This window comes from Elephas maximus, chromosome Y (genome assembly GCF_024166365.1).
Source record: "Elephas maximus indicus isolate mEleMax1 chromosome Y, mEleMax1 primary haplotype, whole genome shotgun sequence".
NCBI classification, from domain to species: domain Eukaryota; kingdom Metazoa; phylum Chordata; class Mammalia; order Proboscidea; family Elephantidae; genus Elephas; species Elephas maximus.
Genome location: NC_064847.1, coordinates 11,128,625 through 11,149,694, shown reverse-complemented (window position 1 = coordinate 11,149,694; position 21,070 = coordinate 11,128,625). Strand labels below are relative to the sequence as shown.

The window sequence follows — 21,070 nt, the reverse complement described above, 5'->3', positions numbered from 1 at the left end:
AGTCTTTTAACACATGAGTGTGGAATGTCTTGTTTGTTTTCAGGCTCCTTTAGTCCTGGCGGCACAGTGGAGAGCTACACTTGCGTATCAGTACGGTCACAGTTTGAATCCACCAGCCCCTCCTTGGAAATCCTACGGGGCAGTTCTCCTTAGTTCTGTAGGTTCTCTGTGTGTCGGAATCGACTCAATGGCAGCGTGGTTTTAGTTTCTTTTAACAATGTTTTATAGGTCTCAGTGTACAAGCCTTTTACTTTCTGGCTTAAATTTATACCTAGGTATTTTATTCTTTTAGGTGCTGTTGTAAACAGGATAGTTCTCTTTATTTTCTTTTCAGGTTATTCATTGCAGGTGTATAGATATTTGGGTATTGCTCTTGCCCCTGTAACTTTGCTGAATTCATTTATTAGTGCTAATAGCTTTCTCATGGAATCTTTGGGATTTTTTGTATCTAGGATCTTATCACCGCAAATAAACATTGTTTTTTATTTCTCCCTTTCTGATTTGATGGGTTTTATTTCTCCATTTTGCCAGTACAGTGTTGAATAACAGTGGTAAAAGAAAGCAGTGTTGTCTTATCCCTGATGTTAGGGGGTCGAGGGGTTGAGTCTTCAGTCACGGACTATGATGTTAACCTGTTGCCCTTGAGTAGACTCTGAATCCTAACAACCCTATAGGACAGAACAGAACTACCCCATAGGGTTTCCAAGGAGTGCCTGATGGATTCAAACTGCCAACGTTTTGGTTAGCTCTACGCCACCAGGGTTTCCAGTATATTAGCTGTGAGTTTTTCTGTAAAAATCCTTTATCATATTGACGAATTTTCCTCCTATTCCTCTTTGCTCAGTGGTTATATTATGAGGAGTGGGCAAATTGGAATTTGTCAAATGTCTTTTCTTTGTCAATTGAGAAGATCATGTGGTTCTTTTTCCCCTCCTGTTATTTTCTGTATTACATTTTTTGTTTTTCTTATGTGAATTTAACTTAGATTCCTAGGATGTGCCACTTAGCTATGGTGCATAATCATTGTAATATGCTCTTGGATTGGGTTTGTAGTTATTTTGTTAAGGATCATTGCCTTTATATTCATAAGGGATTGTGTCTAATTTTCTTTCCTTATAGTGTCCTTGTCTGGCTTTTGGTGTCAGCATAATGGTAGCCTCATAAAAGGAGGTTAGGTAGTGTTCCCTTCCCCTTCTGTTTATATTTTGAAACATTTGAGAATAATTATTAATTTTTCTTGATATCTCCAATGTCCTCACCTGAAGTAATTTGTTTCTAGGAATGTGTCAGTTTCATCTGGATAATCTGATTTGTTGGTATCTTAATTGTTCATATCATTTTTAATTTTAGTTGCATCTGTTTTTTTTTTTTTGTCATATTGGTAAAAAATTGTCAGTTTAATTGATTTTTTTTCATAGAACTAACTTTTGGTGTCATTGACTATTTTTCTGAACTCTAATGAATTTATTATTTCCTTTGTTCTGCTATTTTTGGGTTTAGTTTACTCTTTTTCTAGTTAGGTTGTAAAGCTAGGTTATTGATTTGAGAGTTTCTTTTTTTTTGTTTTCATGAAAGTTCGCTGTTTCCTTGTTGATCATCTGTCTATCCATTATTGAAAGTACCATGTTGATTTAGAGCTATTCCTTCCCTCAATTATTTTTATTACTGTAAAAATAAATGTAACACATTTGCCAATTCAGTATTTCTCAGTTGTGCAATTTAGTGATATTAATTACATTAAACACATTGTGCAACCTTCACGTGTGTTGTAGTTGTTGTTCTTGTGTGATGTCAAGTCCATTTGGACTTCTAGTGACCCTGTAGGACAGAGTAGAACTGCCCTGTAGGGTTTCCTGGACTGAAATTCTTTTTTGTTTTTAGTGATACTGTGTTTTCAGCAAAGGTGTACCCGCAGTTCAGGTTCCCATTCAGCAGTTGATGAAAGCAGTAAGAATTTATTGAGTGGCTTCCCCTGTTTTTGTGAAAACTGCATGCCTGATGGTGTGTTGACACTGAGGTCTTTGCCTCTTAGCTTGTTTTCACAGAAATTTTTCCAGAACAGTGATTGGCGGGGGTTGTGGCTGGCGGGGAGGATAACTTTCCCAGTTTTTTGCAGATTGGCTCTGCTTTGGGGCTGTTCCTGTACATAGGAGGTTTGCACTACGTCTAGTTACTAGCTCACATTGAAACTATTAGGTCTTAGGTGTTTTCTGAAGATGTGTTTTGCTATGGGCATTGTGTGGTTTTCTCAATTCACCCTTATATGTAATGCTTTAGTTTTCCCTAATTTTCCAAAGAAATGCCCTGGCTTCTACTTCTAGTCTGTAGACAATATTGTATACCTTTTTCTTTATGAAATACTGACATCTATTTTATATTGCACACTTACTGTACATCTTAATTTGGGCTGTCACATTTCAAGTGTTCATAAGCCACACGTGGCCAGTGACTCCCATATTGGGCAATGCAGTGTTATTGATTCTATGACTTCTTGCCTAATTCAGTAAAATTCTGCCTGCCTATGGGGCAGATAGATATTATTTGTATTAGAAAGTTTTGTTATATGAACAAAGACCAAAGTAATAGTTCATATTTGTAGTTTATATATAAGGTTATCAAAGAACTCATAGATTATCTTATTTACCAAGTATTATAATTCTTTTTTAAATTTTTAATTGGAAAAGCACTTGTATGCTAGGTATTATAATCTTTTAAAAGAGTTTTTGGGTGGCAGCAGTGTTTACATGCTTGACCACTAGTTTAAAGGTTGGCCATTCAAACCCACCAAGATGCCTTAAAAACTCTATGGAGCACAGCACTACTTTGACATACACAGAGTTGCCGTGAGTTGGAATCTACCTGATAGCAGCTAACAACAATGTAATGTAAGTGTGAAAGCACTTATGATTATCAACTTAGGAAAGTTTCTTTTTCTCAGCAGTGCCCTTGTGAATCCTATGTCTATGATAGAAGTGACATGTTAATTGGTTTGATTCTTGAGTAATCTCCTGTAGTGTAATGCCTCTTCCCAGAAAGGAAATATGATGTAGGGCTTTGCCTTTTTTTAATATTTATGTTTTTGATTTCTAGGCTGTTCGCTGCTACGAATCTTTAATTTTAAAAGCAGAAGGAAAAGTGGAGTCTGATTTCTTCTGTCAATTAGGTCACTTCAACCTCTTATTGGAAGATTATCCAAAAGGTAATGTTTTTTGTTTTTTTAAATTTTTGCTCGATAAATGTCTGTATTGTATATGATTGTGATTATTTTTACTTATCATCACGGGTACTTGTAACCAGCTTTTACTTTTTCCTAATAAACACAGTAAATAAAGAGAAAGAATAGTAGACTAGATGGAAATGTGAAAATTTCATGTAAATATTCAATAAATTTGATCATTGAATAAAACTCTTAACTTGAATTTACAGTGCCACTTGATCTTGTAAAAAATCCATTTTCTTTAAAATTTTATCGAAACAGGTACTCATGAAAGGGTTATTAACCATCCCATAATAGTTGTTTTTCAGCAGAGTCTACTCTTGCTACATTTCTTTTATAGCTTTTATTGCAGTTCACCATGATTGATCAAATCCCCAGGTTTCTTCTCTTCCCCTGGCAGGGAGGCCGAGGCGCTCAGGCGCAGTGACTCCACCACATCTACCTGCTGTATGACCTTCCTGGGGTGGCAGTAGCAGGTGGTCACCATTTTTTTAAGGCTGTGCACAGTATTTTTAGAGCCATGCCCAAAAACGCATTCACTAAAATTACGCAGACTGGGCACGCATCACAAGGCTAAAGATCCTCCCCTTACTGTTCATGCATATGTATGTCACTCGCTATAAAGGAGCAAATCTGCCCTGGTTTAGGGAGCTGGCACGAGATCCTGCCTGTATCCCAGTTTTCAAACTACGAATAAACCTTTCAGTTCTCCAACTCTGCACCTGACCGACCTTAGTTTGCTAGTCTGCTTGACAGGGACCTATGCGTTGTCTAAATATACACAAAAATGTGGACATTTCAGAAAGAGCAAAGTAAGCTCAGCATTTCTCTTCCTTGCTCTTTTTCTTTCTAAAATTTTGCATTTTAGTCAGAAAATTTTTAAAAAGCAATCCATAATCATGTTATTGTAAAGTCAAGTAATAAACATTGATAATAACGTTTGAGTTTGAGTCATAAATAAATGTTTTTTTCATTTATTTAAAATATATGTCTTCTCAGAAATAGGTGCAGATAAATGACATAGTTGTTTAAGATGTCGTTTTCATAGTACCAAGTTACTGAGTCAAAATCATTCATTACTCTCTTAAGTTAAAATTCCCTCTCAATATGCTTCATCTTCCATACCAAACAAAAACCCGGTGCTAAAGAGAAACTGGTTTTATAAGCAAGAAAATTTTAAGCTTTTGATAAAAAGTAAACCTCTTGGTGGGGAATGGATAAATACGTTATACTTACCCTCAGCAAAAGTGTTCAGTGAAAAGAAAAACTGGCTGATTGTTTCATGACTCAAGTGTTGGTGTGTTGCATTAGTGTTACAGTGGTCAAGTTTCTTGTCTGCCACTTTTTTGTTAGGTCACACTGACGCTTTACTAATGAAGCACAATTTTTGTTTGAGATGGTACAGCAGGCTTTGGGAGGTTTTTTTGTTTTGACTCCGATTTTACAATTTTAAAACTTTTTTATATTTAGCGTATTATTTAACCTCCCTGAATGTCTATCGCCTGAACCATACAAGAGGAAATAGTAATACAGGCATTTTATGCATAATAAATGAAACTCTGTTTGTTAAAAATGGGCGTCACTCCAGTGGAGTAACTCTTAAACTACTCACTTACATTTTTGTAATGTTCGATGAAACCAATAAAGAAAAGAAACATACAGATTTTTCTATAATGCATATAAGATTTTTTTTGTGTTTTCATATGTAACCTTGAGACCAAATAATCAGAGATGTGGAATTGCAAATTAAGTTTGCATATGGGCTCTGCTCTCTTTGCTACTTGAGAGTCATTTAATGTTACGCATTTTTAATTCCTTAAAGTGTAAGTCTGAGTATTCAGTTACAGTTTCCACTTTAAAAGAAGAGAAGAGACCCTGTGTAAATAGCATTTTAAATCAGGCTGTGAAGACTAAGAAAACAAGGGGGTTTCTTTTGGAAGTTTTTTGTCCTGTTTTGTCATGTTTTTTGGTTGAGAGTAGGCAGGGCATGTATAAGTCAGTTATTGGGTATATTCCATCAAGGAGAGAGAAAATAACACAGGCGTTTAAGTTCTTGAGAAGATGTGCTCTGAGTCCCATCGACTGCCATGTAGAGAATTAGCAAGTTGATAGGCACAGGTTAGGTTGTCATGGTAGAGAAAAGAAGAAAATGGATTCAGAGGCATGTATTTAAGTTTTATATTTCCTGGTGAGCTGAAAATTTTTCTAGTAATAAGCTTCCTGGTAGTCTGTTGTTAGGTGCTGATGAGTTCTCCCAGGACTCAGGACTACCCCATGCTTTACAGGGTATGACTGTTCCATAGGATTTTTTGTGTATGATCTTTGTGAAAGCAGTTCTTCAGATGTTGACTTAAATTGAGCCTTTCGTTCATTCCAAAATAAGCATGTGTAATGACCATAAAAACCAAACCAAACTTCTTGTTGTTGCATTGATTCTGACTAATCGAGACCCCAAGTGTTAACATGGTGGAATTGTTCTGTAGGGTGTCTTTGGCTGTAATCTTTTTTTTATTATTTTTATTGTTCTTTAAGTGAAAATTTACAAATCAAGTCAGTTTCTCACACAAAAACTCATATACACCTTGCTTGGCTGTGATTTTTATGGAAGCAGACCACCAGGCCTTTCACCACTGAGTGAGTTTAAAGCCCAACTTTTATGTTAGTAATCAAGTGCAAAGTGCTTTTGCTACCCAGGGATCCTTCTGCTGATTATTATAAATTTTCATATAGGTGGTGGTTGTTAGTTGGCTGTTACACTGGCTCTGACTCTTGGTGACTGCAGGAACAACAGAACAAAACATTGCCCAGACCTGTGCTGTCTTTATGATTGTTGCTGTGTTTGAGGCCATCATTGTGGCTGTTACATGAATCCATCTGACTTAGGATTTCCCTCATTTTTGCTGATCATCTATCAACCATGGTATTCTACTTCAGCGATTGGTCTTTCTTGATGACACGTGTGGAGTAAGCAAAATGAAATCGCACTATTCTCACTTCTTAGGAGCATCCTGGTTGTATTTCTTCTAAGACCGATTTTTTCACTCTTGTAACAGTCCATGGTATATACTCAATATTCTTTGTCAATGTGAAATATTCAGTTATTCATTTGTCTTCCTTTTTCTTTCTCCAGCTTCTGTGTGCACATGAGGTGATTGAAAATACTGTGGTTTGGTTCAGGAGCAAGGAGCCCTTCTGGCACAGTGGTTGAACTCTCAGCTGGTATCCTAAAGGCCAGTGTTTTGAACCCACCATAACTCTGCCAGGGGAAAGATGTGACAGTCTACTTCGATAGAGATTACAGCCTTGGAAACTCTAGGGGGCAGTTCTTCTCTGTCTTGTAGGTCACTGGGAGCTGGAATCAACTGGAGAGCAATGGTTTTTTTTTTGTTGTTGTCGTTGTTTTCAGGTGTGTCTTATTCATCAAAGTGAGATCTTTACTTTTTAAAACTTTAGAAGAAGTCTCTTGCAGAAGATTTGTTCAGTGCGATTTATCCATTAAGTTCTTGACTGCAGGTTCCATAGATATTAATTCTTGATCTACACAGAATGAAATCCTGGACAACTTCAGCTGTTTCACCATTTACCATGGTGTTCCTTATTGGTCCAGTTGTGAGGATTTTCGTCTTCTTTATGTTGAGGCGTAATCCGTATTGAATGCTGTGGTCTTTGATCTTTGTCAATAAGTGCTTGAAGTCCTCTTCACTTTCAGAAAGCAAGGTTGTGTCATCTGCATATCAAAGATTATTAGCGAATCTTCCTCCAGTTATGATGCCATGTTTTTCTTCATATAGTCCAGCTTCTTAGATTATTTACTAAGCATACAGGTTGAATCAGTAAGGCTACCGCCTTGCTGCACACTGTTGCCAGTTTTAAGTCATGCAATATACTTTTATTCTGTTTGAACAAGTGCCTCTTGATCTATACAGGTTGCACATTAACACAATTTATTGTTCTGGAATTCCCATTCTTCCTGATGTTACCCATAATTGTTAGGTCCACAAAGTTGGGTGTCTTTGCCTAGTTGATAAAACACAGGTAAAACTTTTCTGCAGCCATCATTTTGTAGTTCAAGTTGTGCTTCATCAGCAATAAGGTCCTGAAAGCTTTATTCCATTTGCATCATTAAGGTCAACTCTGCACAGGGGAGAGGCAGCTCAGCTCTTCCCCATTCCTAACTTGAATGCCTTCCAACCTTGAGAGGCTCATCCTCCAGCACCATATCAGACAATTCTCTGTTGCAATCATAGAGTTTTCACTAGCTGATTTTTCAGTAGTAGATCACCAGATCTTTCTGCCTGTCTGTCTTCATCTGTGAGAGTAAACAAATTTGTATGTAAACAAGCAAAAGGAATATTTTAGAGATTGGTATAGGGAATACTATCTGACTAACCCCAGTGTAGTGCTCAATTAAAAAAAATTAATTTTTAAAAGTGTAGACTCTTTGCTTATTACTTAGGGAAAATAATGCAGTGTTAAAAATAGATACAGGTGGGCCAGCATGGTAGAATAGTTAGATGTTTCTTGTCTTCCTTCTTAAAATAAAGCACAAAAAAGCAAGTAAATTGATTATATGTTATACTCTAGGAGCCCTGATCATCAAAAACAAAGCTGAAGAGTTGAAACGAGTGGCGGGGTAAGGGGAGACAATTCAAAAGCAGTGGAGAGGTGCCAGTTGCGAAGTTGTCAGCACCCTGCTGGCTGAGTCAGGCCAGTGCGTAAGGGCTGAGATGAACAGTAGGTTTCAGGACACATCTTACCATGTTTGTTGAGACTGACTGGCAGCAAGTGCGCACACCTGTGTGGAGCCAGATGGAAGATGCACTGAATCTGTGGAAGATAATTAAGAGCATTTAACCTGTTGCATGGGGACAAAATAACCCCTTCCCCACAGAGATTCCCAGTGGAGAAGCGCTTCCTTCCCGTCATCCACTCCCCTTCTCGCTCTGCTCTGACACCAGTCTGGCGATATTCAACAACTGCCAACCCCCCAAGGCCAGAGCTCAGAACCAGTTGGAAGGTCCTACCCTTCTGTTCAGTCACTGGAGTAAGGGTTCTACAGATTTGCAGTGCCCTTCACCCCTCCCTAGACCTGTTTGGCCCCGTTCAACATTGCATCCTGTCAATAGCATAAAACAGGAGTGTGTACAAAAGAAGCTGCAGATTTGTGACATTTGATAGCACCCTGCCTGTTAAGCAGGGACCTCACTCACTCACATCAGGGGTCTGATGGCTGGCAGCACCACCCACTCCTTCTGGCCACCTGTGACAGGGATCTGAGAATAAGTGGTGCCTCCCTGTCCTTCCAGCCAACAGCACCAGGTGCCCAAGTACCTGTTGGAATACCTCCCCTACTATGCCCCCAAGGGGACAGGGATGTGCCTTCCACCCATACACCAGTGGGCACCCATCAGCTCCCTGCTGTGCTCTGCACATAATCTCCTACTGTAGGCAGATATGTGTGCCTGCTCCATATACCGCCGTGCAGTCCTCTCCATCTAGGACTGCAGGTGAGTTTGTACCAGACACTCAGTGACTGATGACCTGGGCACCTGTACCACACCTGTACAAGAACAGCAAACAGACTCCTGGGCTCACATGCCTCGTAGCTGTATTAAACACCTGGAGACAGGATGTGGGAACTTCAGAGATGCCAATAACCAAAGCAGCTCACATGCCCAGCTTACTTAGGCATTTCAAAACATGAAACAAGAAGGACACAGAAAACGTGCATATAATAAATAAATATAATAATTTATTGATGACTTGAGGGAACAGTCTTTGTAAAATCATGTGAAAAGCAGCAGGTCAAGCTGGCTGCAGCAAGTGACCAAAATGAAGGAGCGTGATACTTCCTGGAGGAGGATAAGGTAATGGAATTACCTGAGATAGAATTCAAGAGCTCTCTCAGAGATCAGGCAAAACACAGACCAAGCCAAGGAACACAGACAGTGCAGTAGTGGAATTCAGAAAAACAATACTTGAACAAAATGACAAGTTTAACAGGTTGCTGGAAACCACAGAGAGAGAGGAACTAGAAATTCAAAAGGTGTTTTAACAATAAAATTTCAGAATTGGGCAACTCAATAGGACCAGAATTGAGGCAATGGAAGCCAGAATTAGATTGAATATCCCTTGACACCAATTTATTTGAGAAAAATAAAAGAATTAAAAAAAAAAAATGAAGAAAACCTAACAGTTATGTAGATACCATCAAGAGGAAAATCCTACCAGTGATTGGAGTACCAGAATGGTGGGGACGGGGGAGGCAGTTAAGGGAAATACAGAGAGAGAAATACAGAATGAAGATTAGCTGACAGAAAACTTCTCTGATTTCGTGAAAGATGAGAAGAGACCTATCCAGGAGGCTCAGTGAATCTTAAACAGGGTAGATCCCAAAAGAAAGTCACCAAGACATACCAGAATAAAAGTTGCCAAATCAATGGCCGAAGATAGGATCTTGAGAGTGGCTAGGGATAAATGAAATGGCACCTGCAAAGGAGAACCAGTAAGACTACTCACAGTTGTGCCTACTTAGCAGAAACCATAAAGGCAAGAATACGGGACACATGAATAAAGCCTTGAAGGAAAGAAGTTGCCAGTCAAGAATTATATATCCAGCAAAACTGTCTCTCAGATACAATGGTGAAATAGGTCATTTCCAGATAAAAAGAAGTTAAGGGGTTTTGTAAAAACCAAGCCAAAATTATAAGAAGTATTTAAGGGGAGTTCTTCAGTTAGAGAACCAGCAATATCAGATAACAATCCAAGACTAGAACAGAGGACAGATCAACCAGTTACCAACCCAGATAGGGAAGTTGCAAAAGCAAGTCAAAGCTAAAAAACTAGAAAAAAAAGGAAACAGAGATGTCAATATGAAACTGATCAGAAGGATAAAACAAAAAGGGGAATAAACAGTGTAGTCATAGAGCTTTCATATGCAGAGGAAGTTAAGGTGATAGCAAGAAATAAGAGATGAGTTTAAACTTAGAAAAATAAAATGAATTTTAAGGGAACCACAAAGGAACCTAACAAACTTACCCATCAAAACAAAAAAGGTAAACACAAAGACTCAGCAAACTCAAAATCATCAATGATGAAAATACACAAAGGAAAATGACTCAGCATAGAAAATTTAGTGGAGGAAAGAAACTATCAACACACACTCTTCCAAATGACAGCAGTAAACTCATACCTATCAGTAATTACATTGGATGTAAATGGATTAAATGCAGCAATAAAGAGAGAGTGGCAGAATGCATTAAAAAAAAAAAAAGATCTGTCTAAATGCTGCCTACAGAAGACGCACCTTAGATTCAAAGACACAGACTAACAGCGAAAGGATGGAAAAAATACATCAAGCAAATGACTACCAAAAATAGGAGGATGGCAGTATTAATTTCTGACAAAATAGACTTTGAAGCTAAATCCACCGTGAAGGAATAAGGAAGGGGATGGTATAATGATTAAAGGCCCGATATACCTGGATGGCATAACCATTATAAGTATGTATGTTCCCAATGGGAGGGCTCCAAGATACATAAAAGAAACTCTAACAGTATTGAAAAGAGAAAAACAGCATTGAAAAGCGAAATAGACAAAGCCACAATAATATTGTGAGACGTCTACATACCACTTTTCAGGGAACTGACAGAATATCCAGAAACTCAATAAAGACATAGCAGCTTTAACTGCCACAATCAATTAGGTTGCCCTCGTAGACATATACAGAACACCCAGCAGCAGCCAAGTATACTTTCTTTTCCAATGCACATGGAAGATTTTCCAGAACAGAGTACATATTGGGCCATCAAGGAAGCCTTCACAGAATCGATAATATCAAAATACTACAGAGCATCTTTTCTGACCATAAAGTCATAAAAGTAGAAATCAGTAACAGAAACAGCGAGGGGAAAAAAATCAAATACATGGAAATTGAAGAACACCTTGCTGAAAAAACAACTTAGTCATAGGAGAAATCAAAGAAGGATAAAGAAATTCATGGAATCAAATGAGAATGAATACACATCGTACCAGAACCTTTGGGACACCACAAAAGCCGGGCCTAGAAGTCAATTTGTAGTAATAAACATACACATCCAAAAAGAAGCAAAATAAAAACACTAACCCTACAGGTCATCCAAACTGAAGCAGCAAAAAGAAGCCCTCGAACACCAGAAAATAGAAAATAATACAGAGTAGAAATAGAGAATAGAGAAGCAATTGAAAGAGTCAGCAAGACCAAAAGTTGATTGTTTGAAAGGAACAACAAAATTGATAAAGCATCAGCCAAACCGATGAAAGAAAAACGGGTGAGGTAGCAAATAACCTGAATAAGAAACAAGATGGACAATATCATAACAGACCCAACTGAAATAAAACAGATTATTACAGAATACTATGAAAAATTATACTGCGACAAATTTGAAAACCTAGAGGAAATGGACAAACCTATCTAAGCTAACATGAACTGAGGTAGAGAAACTAAATACATCGTAACAAAAGAAGAAAGTGAAGAGGTAATAAAAAAAAACTCCCAACAAAGAAAAGACTTGTTGTGAATGGCTTCACTGGAGAATTGTACTAAACCTTCATAGAAGAGTTAATACCAGTACTACTAAAGGTATTTTAGAGCATTGTAAAGGAAGGAATGTACCCGAACTCATTCTTTGAAGATAGCATAACCTTGATAGCAAAGACAGATCGACAAGGCCAAAAAAAAAAAAAAAAAAATTAGACCACTTCTCTCTCATGAACATAGGTGCAAACATCCTTAGCAAAATTGTAGCCAATAAAACCCAACAGCATATAAAAACAAAACAAAAAAACTCATGATGCATCATAAGCAAGTGGGATTCATCCCAGGTATGCAGGAATTGTTCAGTATTAGAAAAAATCAATCAATATGTAATCCATCATGTAAATAAACAAAAGACAAGAACGACACGATCTTACCAATTGATACGGAAAAGGCATTTGACAAAGTCCAATCAACACATATTCCTGAGAAGAAATCTCAGCAAATTAGGAATGGAAGGGAAATTCCTCAACCTACTAAAGGACGTTTCTACAAAGCCAACTGCCGGCATCATTCTAAATGGAGAGAGACTGAAAGTGTTCCGCTTGAGAATGGAACCAGACAAAGATACCCTTTATCATTGTGCTGGAGGTCCCAGCCAGAGTAATAAGGCAAAAAAAGAATTAAAATTCGTCCAAATTGGTAAGGAAAAAGTAGAAGTATCCCTGTTCATATAAGTATGATCTTACACACAGAAGCCTCCACAGAATCTACAAGAAGACTACTGGAACTAATAGAAGATTTCAGCAGAGTATCAGGATGCAAGAAGATTCAGTTGGATTCCTCTGCACCAACAAAGAGAACTTAGAAAATGAAAACTCCAAATCAATACCATTTATAGGAACCCCTAAAAAAATAAAATACTCAGGAAAAAATCTAAGCAGAGACCTGTATGAAGACAACTACAAAACAATACCGTGAGAAACCAAAGGAGACATAAGTGGAAAAACATATCATGCTTTTCAATAGGAGGACTTAACATTGTTGTTCATTTGCCCCCCGGCATAGGTTAGACATTTGCACTTAACTTTTACTCGTCCAGCGTTGATTCCATCTGGCTCTGGCAGCACGTGGAGACTTCTTGCTGACTGGCCTCACTTGATGTGGTGAGACACATATGGAGCTACACTGCTCACCTCAGCCAGCAGCACATGGGTAACATTGCGACTGACACTTCTGTGCTGCTTTTCAGTTGTCTCTCTTTCCCCTTGCTCCTCGTTCCGACTCTTAGGCTTTGTCTTTGATGATCAGGGCTCCTGAATTGTGATATATACATATATCGGTAAACTTGTTTTTTTGGGGCCTTTGTTGTAAGTGAGATGACAGGAAGCACCTGAGCATGCCACCATCATGGTTGTGCTTCTTTAAGTTTTGAAATAACATTTTGTTTTTTTTTTGTGAATAATTATACAGCAGTTTAGGTTCCTGTTCAACAATTTCTGTACACTTGGTTCACTGTCATCGGTTACATTTTTCACAACTTGTGAGCATTCTCATTATGTTCATTCCAGTGGTTCAGTTTACCTTAATCTAGTTTTCTTGCTCTCCAAAGTTCTCATCTTTGTTTTAAAGTAATTGTTGACTTGATTGGCCACATATAGGTGATTTTTTAAAGAGGCACAGTACCCATGAGTGACATTCATTCTTTGAGAACCAGTTTGTTATTTAGGTACAAGGTAACCTAAGGGGTTTGTTGTGCTTTAAATTTCAAAAAGTATCTCAGGGCATTGGTCTCAGGGAGTCGCCCAGTCTCAACCATTCCAGTAGTCAAGGTGTCTTGTTTTGCTTTTTAGGAATTTGAGGTTCTGTTCCACATTTTTCTTAAATTCTATTGGTGGTGGTGGTGTTAGTGCCATCGAGTTGGTTCTGACTCACAGTGACCTTGTGTACCACAGAAAGAAACACTGTCCAGTCCTGTGCCATGCTCACAATTGTTGTTATGCTTGAGCCCATTGTAGAAGCCAGTGTGTTAGTCCCTCCCTATAGTCTTAGAGTCCATCTAATTGTAGCCCTGATTAGAACGGTCAGTGGTTGAAACCGAGAAACGGCTAATTCTTATATAGGTGAAACCGTGTTTTGTTTTCACTGTTTTGTTCTGTAGGCTAGTTTCTACTTTGAATGGTTTCCATCTTTCCTTTTTGCTCCGGATGGGTAGAGACCAGTGGTTGCGTCTTAGATGTTCTCTCATTAGCTTTTAATACCCCAGACACTACTTACCAAACTGGGATTTTTTTTTTTTTTAAATAATTTTTATTGTGCTTTAAGTGAAAGTTTACAAATCAAGTCAGTCTCTCACAAAAACCCATATACACCTTGCTATATACTCCGAATTACCCTCCCCCTAATGAGACCGTCTGCTCTCTCCCTCCACTCTCTCTTTTCGTGTCCTTTTCGCCAGCTTCTAACCCCCTCCACCCTCTTTTCTCCCCTCCAGGCCAACCTAGTCTTAAGTGTCCACCTGATCCAGGAAGCTCACTCCTCACCAGCATCCCTCTCCAACCCATTGTCCAGTCCAATCCATGTCTACAGAGTTGGCTTTGGGAATGGTTCCTGTCCTGGGGCAACAGAAGGTCTGGGGGCCATGACCACTGGGGTCCTTCCAGTGTCAGTCAGACCATTAAGTATGGTCTTATGAAAATACTAAACTGGGATTTAAAACATAACTTTGTCAACTGTATTATGCCAGTCGATCAGATTTTCCGTGATGTTATGGTCCTAATCATTAAACCCAGAAATCCAGTTGTGCGAGGTGTTTATGTCAAAGAGTTATCTGTAACTGGGCCCCCTGTGTGTTTTATTATGTATATGAATATATGTGCCCGGAATCACAGAGATGTATACATATGCATAGAGATATATATACATGCTTGTGTACCTACCTATGTACACAAATGCCTGTGCATACACACACACCTAGTCCTCACTTATTCACTATCTGTTTATCTTACATTTCACATTTAGAACAATGGTACAAAATCTACTGTCTCACTGTTTTGTGCATTAGCAATATACATCTGGCAGTAATGGACACAGAAGTGGGAGGCAAAAGTAATGCTGGCTATGATGGTTAGCAATGTGTGTCAGCTTGGCTGAGCCATGAATCTCAGTGGTTTGGCAGTTATTTAATCATGTAATTTGGCAGTTATGGTATGATGTAGATGGGCAGCACTGTATAATGATATAATTGGCGGTTACATAATGATGTAGTCATCCTTCATTTTTTGATCTTCTAAAAATTAAACTTTTTGGTACTAAAAAGAACTAGTCGACGTTCAGCCATTTCAAGAGGTAGCATATGATGATGAACCGATGGTACTGAAGGAAGAACTCCAAGCTGCCCTGAAGGCATTGGTGAAAAACAAGGCTCCAGGAATTGATGGAATATCAATTGAGATGTTTCAACAAACAGATGCAGCGCTGGAGGTGCTCACTCGTCTATGCCGAGAAATATGGAAGACAGCTTCCTGGCCAACTGACTGGAAGAGATCCATATTTATGCCTATTCCCAAGACAGGTGATCCAACCAAATGTGGAAATTATAGAACAATATCATTCACATCACACACAAGCAAAATTTTGCTGGAGTTCATTCAAAAATGGCTGCAGCAGTACGTTGAGGGGAAACGGCCAGAAATTCAGGCCGGTTTCAGAAGTGGAACGAGGGATGTCATTGCTGGTGTCAGATGGATCCTAGCTGAAAGCAGAGAATACCAGAAGGGTGTTTACCTGTGTTTTATTGACTATGCAAAGGCATTCGACTGTGTGGATCATAACAAACTATGGATAACATTGTGAAGGATGGGAATTCCAGAACACTTAATTGTGCTTATGAGGAACCTTTACATAGATCAAGAGGCAGTTGTTAGGACAGAACAAGGGGATGCTGATTGGTTTAAAGTCAGGAAAGGCATGCGTTAGGGTTGTATTCTTTCACCATACCTATTTAATCTGTATGCTGAGCAGATAATCTGAGAAGCTGGACTATATGAAGAAGAACAGGGCATCAGGATTAGAGGAACACTCATTAAGCACCTGTGTTATGCAGATGACACAACCTTGCTTGCTGAAAGTGAAGAGGACTTGAAGCACTTACTAATGAAGATTCAAAGCCCACAGCCTTCAGTATGGATTACACCTCAACATAAAGAAAACAAAAATCCTCACAACTGGACCAGTGAGCAACATCGTGATAAATGGAGATAAGATTGAAGTTGTCAAGGATTTCATTTTACTAGGATCCACAGTCAACGGCCATGGAAGCAGTAGTCGAGAAATCAAAGACTCATTACATTGGGTTTATCTGCCGCAAAGGACCTCTTCAAAGTGTTGAAAAGCAAAGATGTTTTTGCTGTTGTTTCAAAATTACGTATGCTGTAGCAATTACCAACAGGTCCTTCTTTTCTTGCATATTTTTTAGTGACATTTACCTTCGTCAAGGTGTGTACACTTTATCTGCATTTGGTGTTACCTTTCTCGTCAGCAAAAATAACAAGTGTCACCTATTTAAAGAGCAAACCCCACTCTCCTGTTCCCATCCCTGGTAACTGCTAATGAGCATTAGTTTCTGTATGTTAACTTGTTCATTTCATAAAATTGAGCACATACAGTATTTGTTTTTTTGTGATTGAGTTAATTTGCTCACCATAATGTCCTCCAGGTTCATCCATGTTCCAAGATGTTTCAGGAACTCATTTTTCTTTATCGCTGAGTCGTATTCCATTGTATGTATTACCACATTGTAATTACCCATTTGTTTGTTGATGGGCTAAGTTGTTTCCGTCTCTTAGCTCTTGTGAATAATGCTGAGGTGAACATAGGTGTATGTATGTCTGTTCTTGTCACTTCTATTAGATTCCTAGGATATATATGTAGGAGTGTAATTGTTGGGTCACATGGCCACTCCATTTGCCGTTTTTTGAGGAACCACCTGAGTGTTTTCCACCAGCAATTGATAGGGGTCCAGTTTCTCCCACCCCCGCCAGCACTTGTTATTTCCGTTCTCCCTCCACCATGTTGGCCATTCTACTGGGAGTGAAACAGTGTTTCCTTGTGGTTTTTATTTGCACCTCTTCTATTGCTAATGACATTGAGGATCTTTTTATGTGTCTCTTAGCCAGTTGAATACCCTGTTTGGTGAAACATCTGTTCCCACACTTTTCCTGGTTGGTGGGTGAGTTATTTGCCATTTTGTTGTTAAGTTGGAGAAATTTTCTATGTATTTTAGATATTAACCTTTGTCAGTTACATTTCCTGAGCTTTTTTTTTTTTCCAGTCTGGTGGTTGTCCTTTTACTCTGCCAGTGAATTCTTCTATATGATGTGATAAGCATGAACAACAAAAGATAAGAGACATAAGTCAGACTTTAACAGGGTGAAAAATGTGTACGTCTAGAAAGTAGATTGTCATATATAAATGGTTTACTTGTTTTTTGGGGTCTTTGTTGTAAGAGGGATAACAGGAGGCTTCTAACTGCTCCACCATTTGGGCCCCGACTCCCCTATTCGTTCCTCTTAACTGGTAATTTATTTCCCTCTTTATCTGTATTTCTGGGGGTTTGTTGATTTTATTGATCTTTTCGAAGTACCAGTTCTTTGTTTCTGAATCCTGTTTTCTGTTTCATTATTTTCTGCTATGTCTTTCTTCATTGTGCATTGTTTGGATTTACGTTGCTCTTCTTTTTCTAGACTTTAAAGTTGGAATCACTGTGAGTTGATTGAGGGCAACAGTTTAAAGTTGGAAAGTTTTATCATTGATTGGAGACTTCAAATGTATGCTTTTTGTGCGCAATAAACTTTCCTCTCATGTTGCTTTAATTGATATATTGTATTTCCATTTATTCAATAATTTTTTAAAATTTCCTGTGAGACTTATTTGACTCATGGGTTGTATAGAAGTGGGTTGTTTAGTTTTACTGGCATCGGTTGGGTCAGAATGCAGTGTGTGATTTCAGTTATTATGAAACTTGTTGAGGTTTGTTTTGTTTGGGGTACATTGTTGTGGAAATGTTGACTAGATTCTGTTGGTTGATAGTGTTTTATACTCTCGCTGATATTTTGTATAGTTTTTCTTTTACTCGCGGAAGTCAGACATCATTCAGAAGACTCAAGAAACAAGGCCTACTATATTTAACTTGATTTTTGCTTGTTATGTATTTTCATCCTTTCTGATGTGCTAAGGTTCCTTCTTCTATAATTTTTTCCTGTTCAGAGTTTTAGCGATTATTTTAGGATATGTTTATGACATGTTCTCTTAATTTTCCTTCTTTTGAGAAAATACTCATTTTCCCTTCAAATCTCCTTTAGTCATTAACTTCTGAGTCTGTTTCTTTTTTTTCTCTGCTTTTAGTTTGCGTTTTCTTTTCCTTTGTTTCTTAATGATTTTTCTGTTCCCTGAATTATGCTGTTGAAACCATTCTGTGAGCTGTTTTTCAGTTATTGCACTTTTCAGTTTTAAAGTTATTTTGTTGTTAGTTGCTGTCAAATCATCTCACTCACAGTGACCGTATGTATGACAGAATGAAATATTGCCTAGTCCTGCTTCATGTTCATGGTTGTTAGCATGTTTGCCATTGTTGCAGGTATTGTGTCAGTCCATTTCATTGAGGGTTTCCTTCATTTTCACTGACCCTTTGTTTTTACAGACATGATGTCCTTTTCTAGTAATTGGTCATTCCTGGCAACATATCCAAAGTAATGGAGCTGAAGTCGCACCATCTTTGCTTCAAAGACGTTTCTGATTGTATTTCTGATTTGTTTTTTCTTCTGGAACATTCAGTGTTCTTCACCAACACTGCCAATTTTTCTTGGCTTCCTTTTTCATTGTCCAGCTTTTCCATGCCTATGAGGCAGTTAAAAAGATCATGGTTAGGGTCAGGTGTACCTTAGTAATCAGAGTGACATCTTTGTTTTTTTAAACCTATAGAGGTCTTATGCCACAGATTTTCCAGGGCAATATATCTTCTTCTTCCTTGGCTGCTGCATCTGTGGACACTGATTGGTTCAAGTCAAATGAAATTGTTGACAGCTTCAGTTGCTTTGCCATTTATCATGATATTCTTTATCAGACCAGTTATGAGAATTTTCATTTTCTTTATATTTGGATGTATCTCATATTGAAGGCTGTAGTCTTTGACCTTCATGAAAAAGTGCTTCAGGTCATCTTCATTTTTGACAGATGCATATCACAGGTTGTTAATAAGTTTTTCTCCAGTCCTGATGCCATGTGCTTCAAATAGTAAGACTTCTTGGGGTATTCATTGACAGTACATATTGAATAAGTAAGGTGAGGGGATACTTCATGCTGCCTGCATTTACAGATTTGGAACTATGTAGCAAATCCTTGTTTTGTTCAGATGACTGCCTCTGGGTCTGTTTACCCTCATGAGCTTTATTAAGTATTCTAGAATTTCCATTCTTCTTTCTGCATAGTCAAATGCTTTTGTGTACTCGATAAACACAGTTAAAAATCTTTCTGGTTTTCTCTGCTGTTGGCCAAGGTCCATCTGACAAGAACAATGATGCATTCCTCATCCCACGTCCTGTTTTGTATTTGCTTGAACTTCTAACAGTTCTTTGTCAGTGTATGACTGTAGTCCTTTTTGAATATCTTCAGCAAAATTTTGCTAGCATGTGATATTAATGATGTTTAAAAATTTCTTTGTTCTCTTTATATCCTGTCCTCTTTTTAATCTTCTGTTTCTTTGCTGAGACTTTCTACTTCTACATTCTTTTCAAGCATGTTTTAGTTGCTCTTTGAGGCATTGTTTTCATGGTTCAGAAATACCAGTATCTGTCACGTAGTTCTAATATATCTCTCGGCATCGTAAGCATCACTTGCCTTTTTCATTCAGTTCGAGGCCTTTCTTGTTTTGATATTAAGAGTGATTTTTTATGCACTTCTGGATGTTCATGCGGTGTGTTATGAAGGTTTTTTTTTGTGATATGTCTCTGGCAGATGGAACTTCAGACTCTTTTCTTAGTCCATGTTGACAACACCTGAGTGGTATGGTATTCCTGTTATTTTTGTACTAGGATGAGATTTTTTGCTTTCTCTGTAGTCTCCACTTATAGGACATTGGGTATAGCCTTATGACTGTGGATCAGTGGCAGAAGTCCTGACTCTCCACCAAGGCTCCACTGAGTCCTCCCAAACTGGGAGAGGTAGACACCTTGTTTTTGCCACTCGTTACAGCATGTAGGCTCATTACATAATTTTCACTGGTACTGTGTTGTTGTTAGCTGCTGTCAGGCTGGGCCATTCCCCTCATGAGTTGGAGATTGGATTGTTGTGGCCCATAGTCTCTTTTTTGCTCATATTTCCAGGCCCTTCTTCCTAATCCACCTTAATCAGGAAGCGCTGCTGAAACCTCTTTAGCATCATAGCAGCATGCGAGCCTCCATTGACAGACGTGTGGTAGCTGCACATGGCGTGCATTGGCTAGGAATTGAACCACGTCTCCTGGATGGAAAGTGAGGATTCTGCCACTGACCCACTGTTTTCTGCCGACACCAGAAACCAAAAACCAAATTCATTGCTGTCAAGTCAGTTCTGACTCACAGTGACCCTATACGACAGGGTAGAACTGCCTCAGGGTTTCCAAGGTTGTGATCTTTACAGAAGCAGATTGCCACGTCGTTCTCCCATGGAGCCACTGGTGGGTTTGAACTGCCAGTCTTTCAGTTAGCAGCTGAGCACTCTAACTCTACCACCATGGCATCTGGTGACCCTGTAAAAACCCATGGTTGTTGAGTCACTTCCTACTCATAGTTACCCTATAGGACAAAGTGGAACTGCCCCACAGGCGTTCTAAGCAGCCAGTGGTGGATTTGAACTTTTGCCCTTTTGGCAGCATTTGTAGCTCTTAGGCGTTGTACCATCAGAAGTCCTCTGACTCCGTAAAACTGAAAAACCATTGTCTTTGAGTTGATTCCAACTCACAGCGACCCTGTAGGACAGAGTAGAACTGCCTCATAGAGTTTCCAAGGAGTAGCTGGTGGATTTGAACTCTCAACCTTGTGGTTAGCAGTGGAGCGCTTAACCACTGTGCCAACCAGGCCCTAATTATCAAGCAACTGAGATAAAAGCGTTGTTTTTACTCAGTTTGACCTTCCCTGACACCTCCCTTAGCTGAGAGGGAGGTGTAAGGAGTGAGCTTTGAGGCACCTTGTAATGTGTTAATGAGGATGAAAATCTTTGTTCCCTTTAATCTTTTCTTTCCGTTTGACCTTTTCTCTTGTTGGTGGGTTTGGGGCAGATCTTTTTCTGTGGCGTTTGACTAC

General features: G+C 38.7%; 1 protein-coding gene across 10 annotated transcripts in view; it reads left to right on the top strand.

Annotated features, from left to right (window-relative positions):
* The window catches only part of LOC126069873 (lysine-specific demethylase 6A-like), a 214,718-nt gene that overhangs the window by 34,356 nt on the left and 159,292 nt on the right, over positions 1-21,070 (top strand). For 9 of the 10 annotated variants that reach the window (XR_007516091.1, XM_049873512.1, XM_049873510.1 and 6 more), the window contains exon 3: positions 3,091-3,199. Coding sequence is in view for 8 of the 10 variants with exons in the window: in XM_049873512.1 (XP_049729469.1) it covers positions 3,091-3,199 (109 nt within the window). In the remaining 2 variants the exon portion in view is untranslated. Of the gene's footprint in view, positions 1-3,090; positions 3,200-21,070 lie in introns of those variants that run through there. The other variant, XM_049873520.1, reaches the window with a different exon arrangement.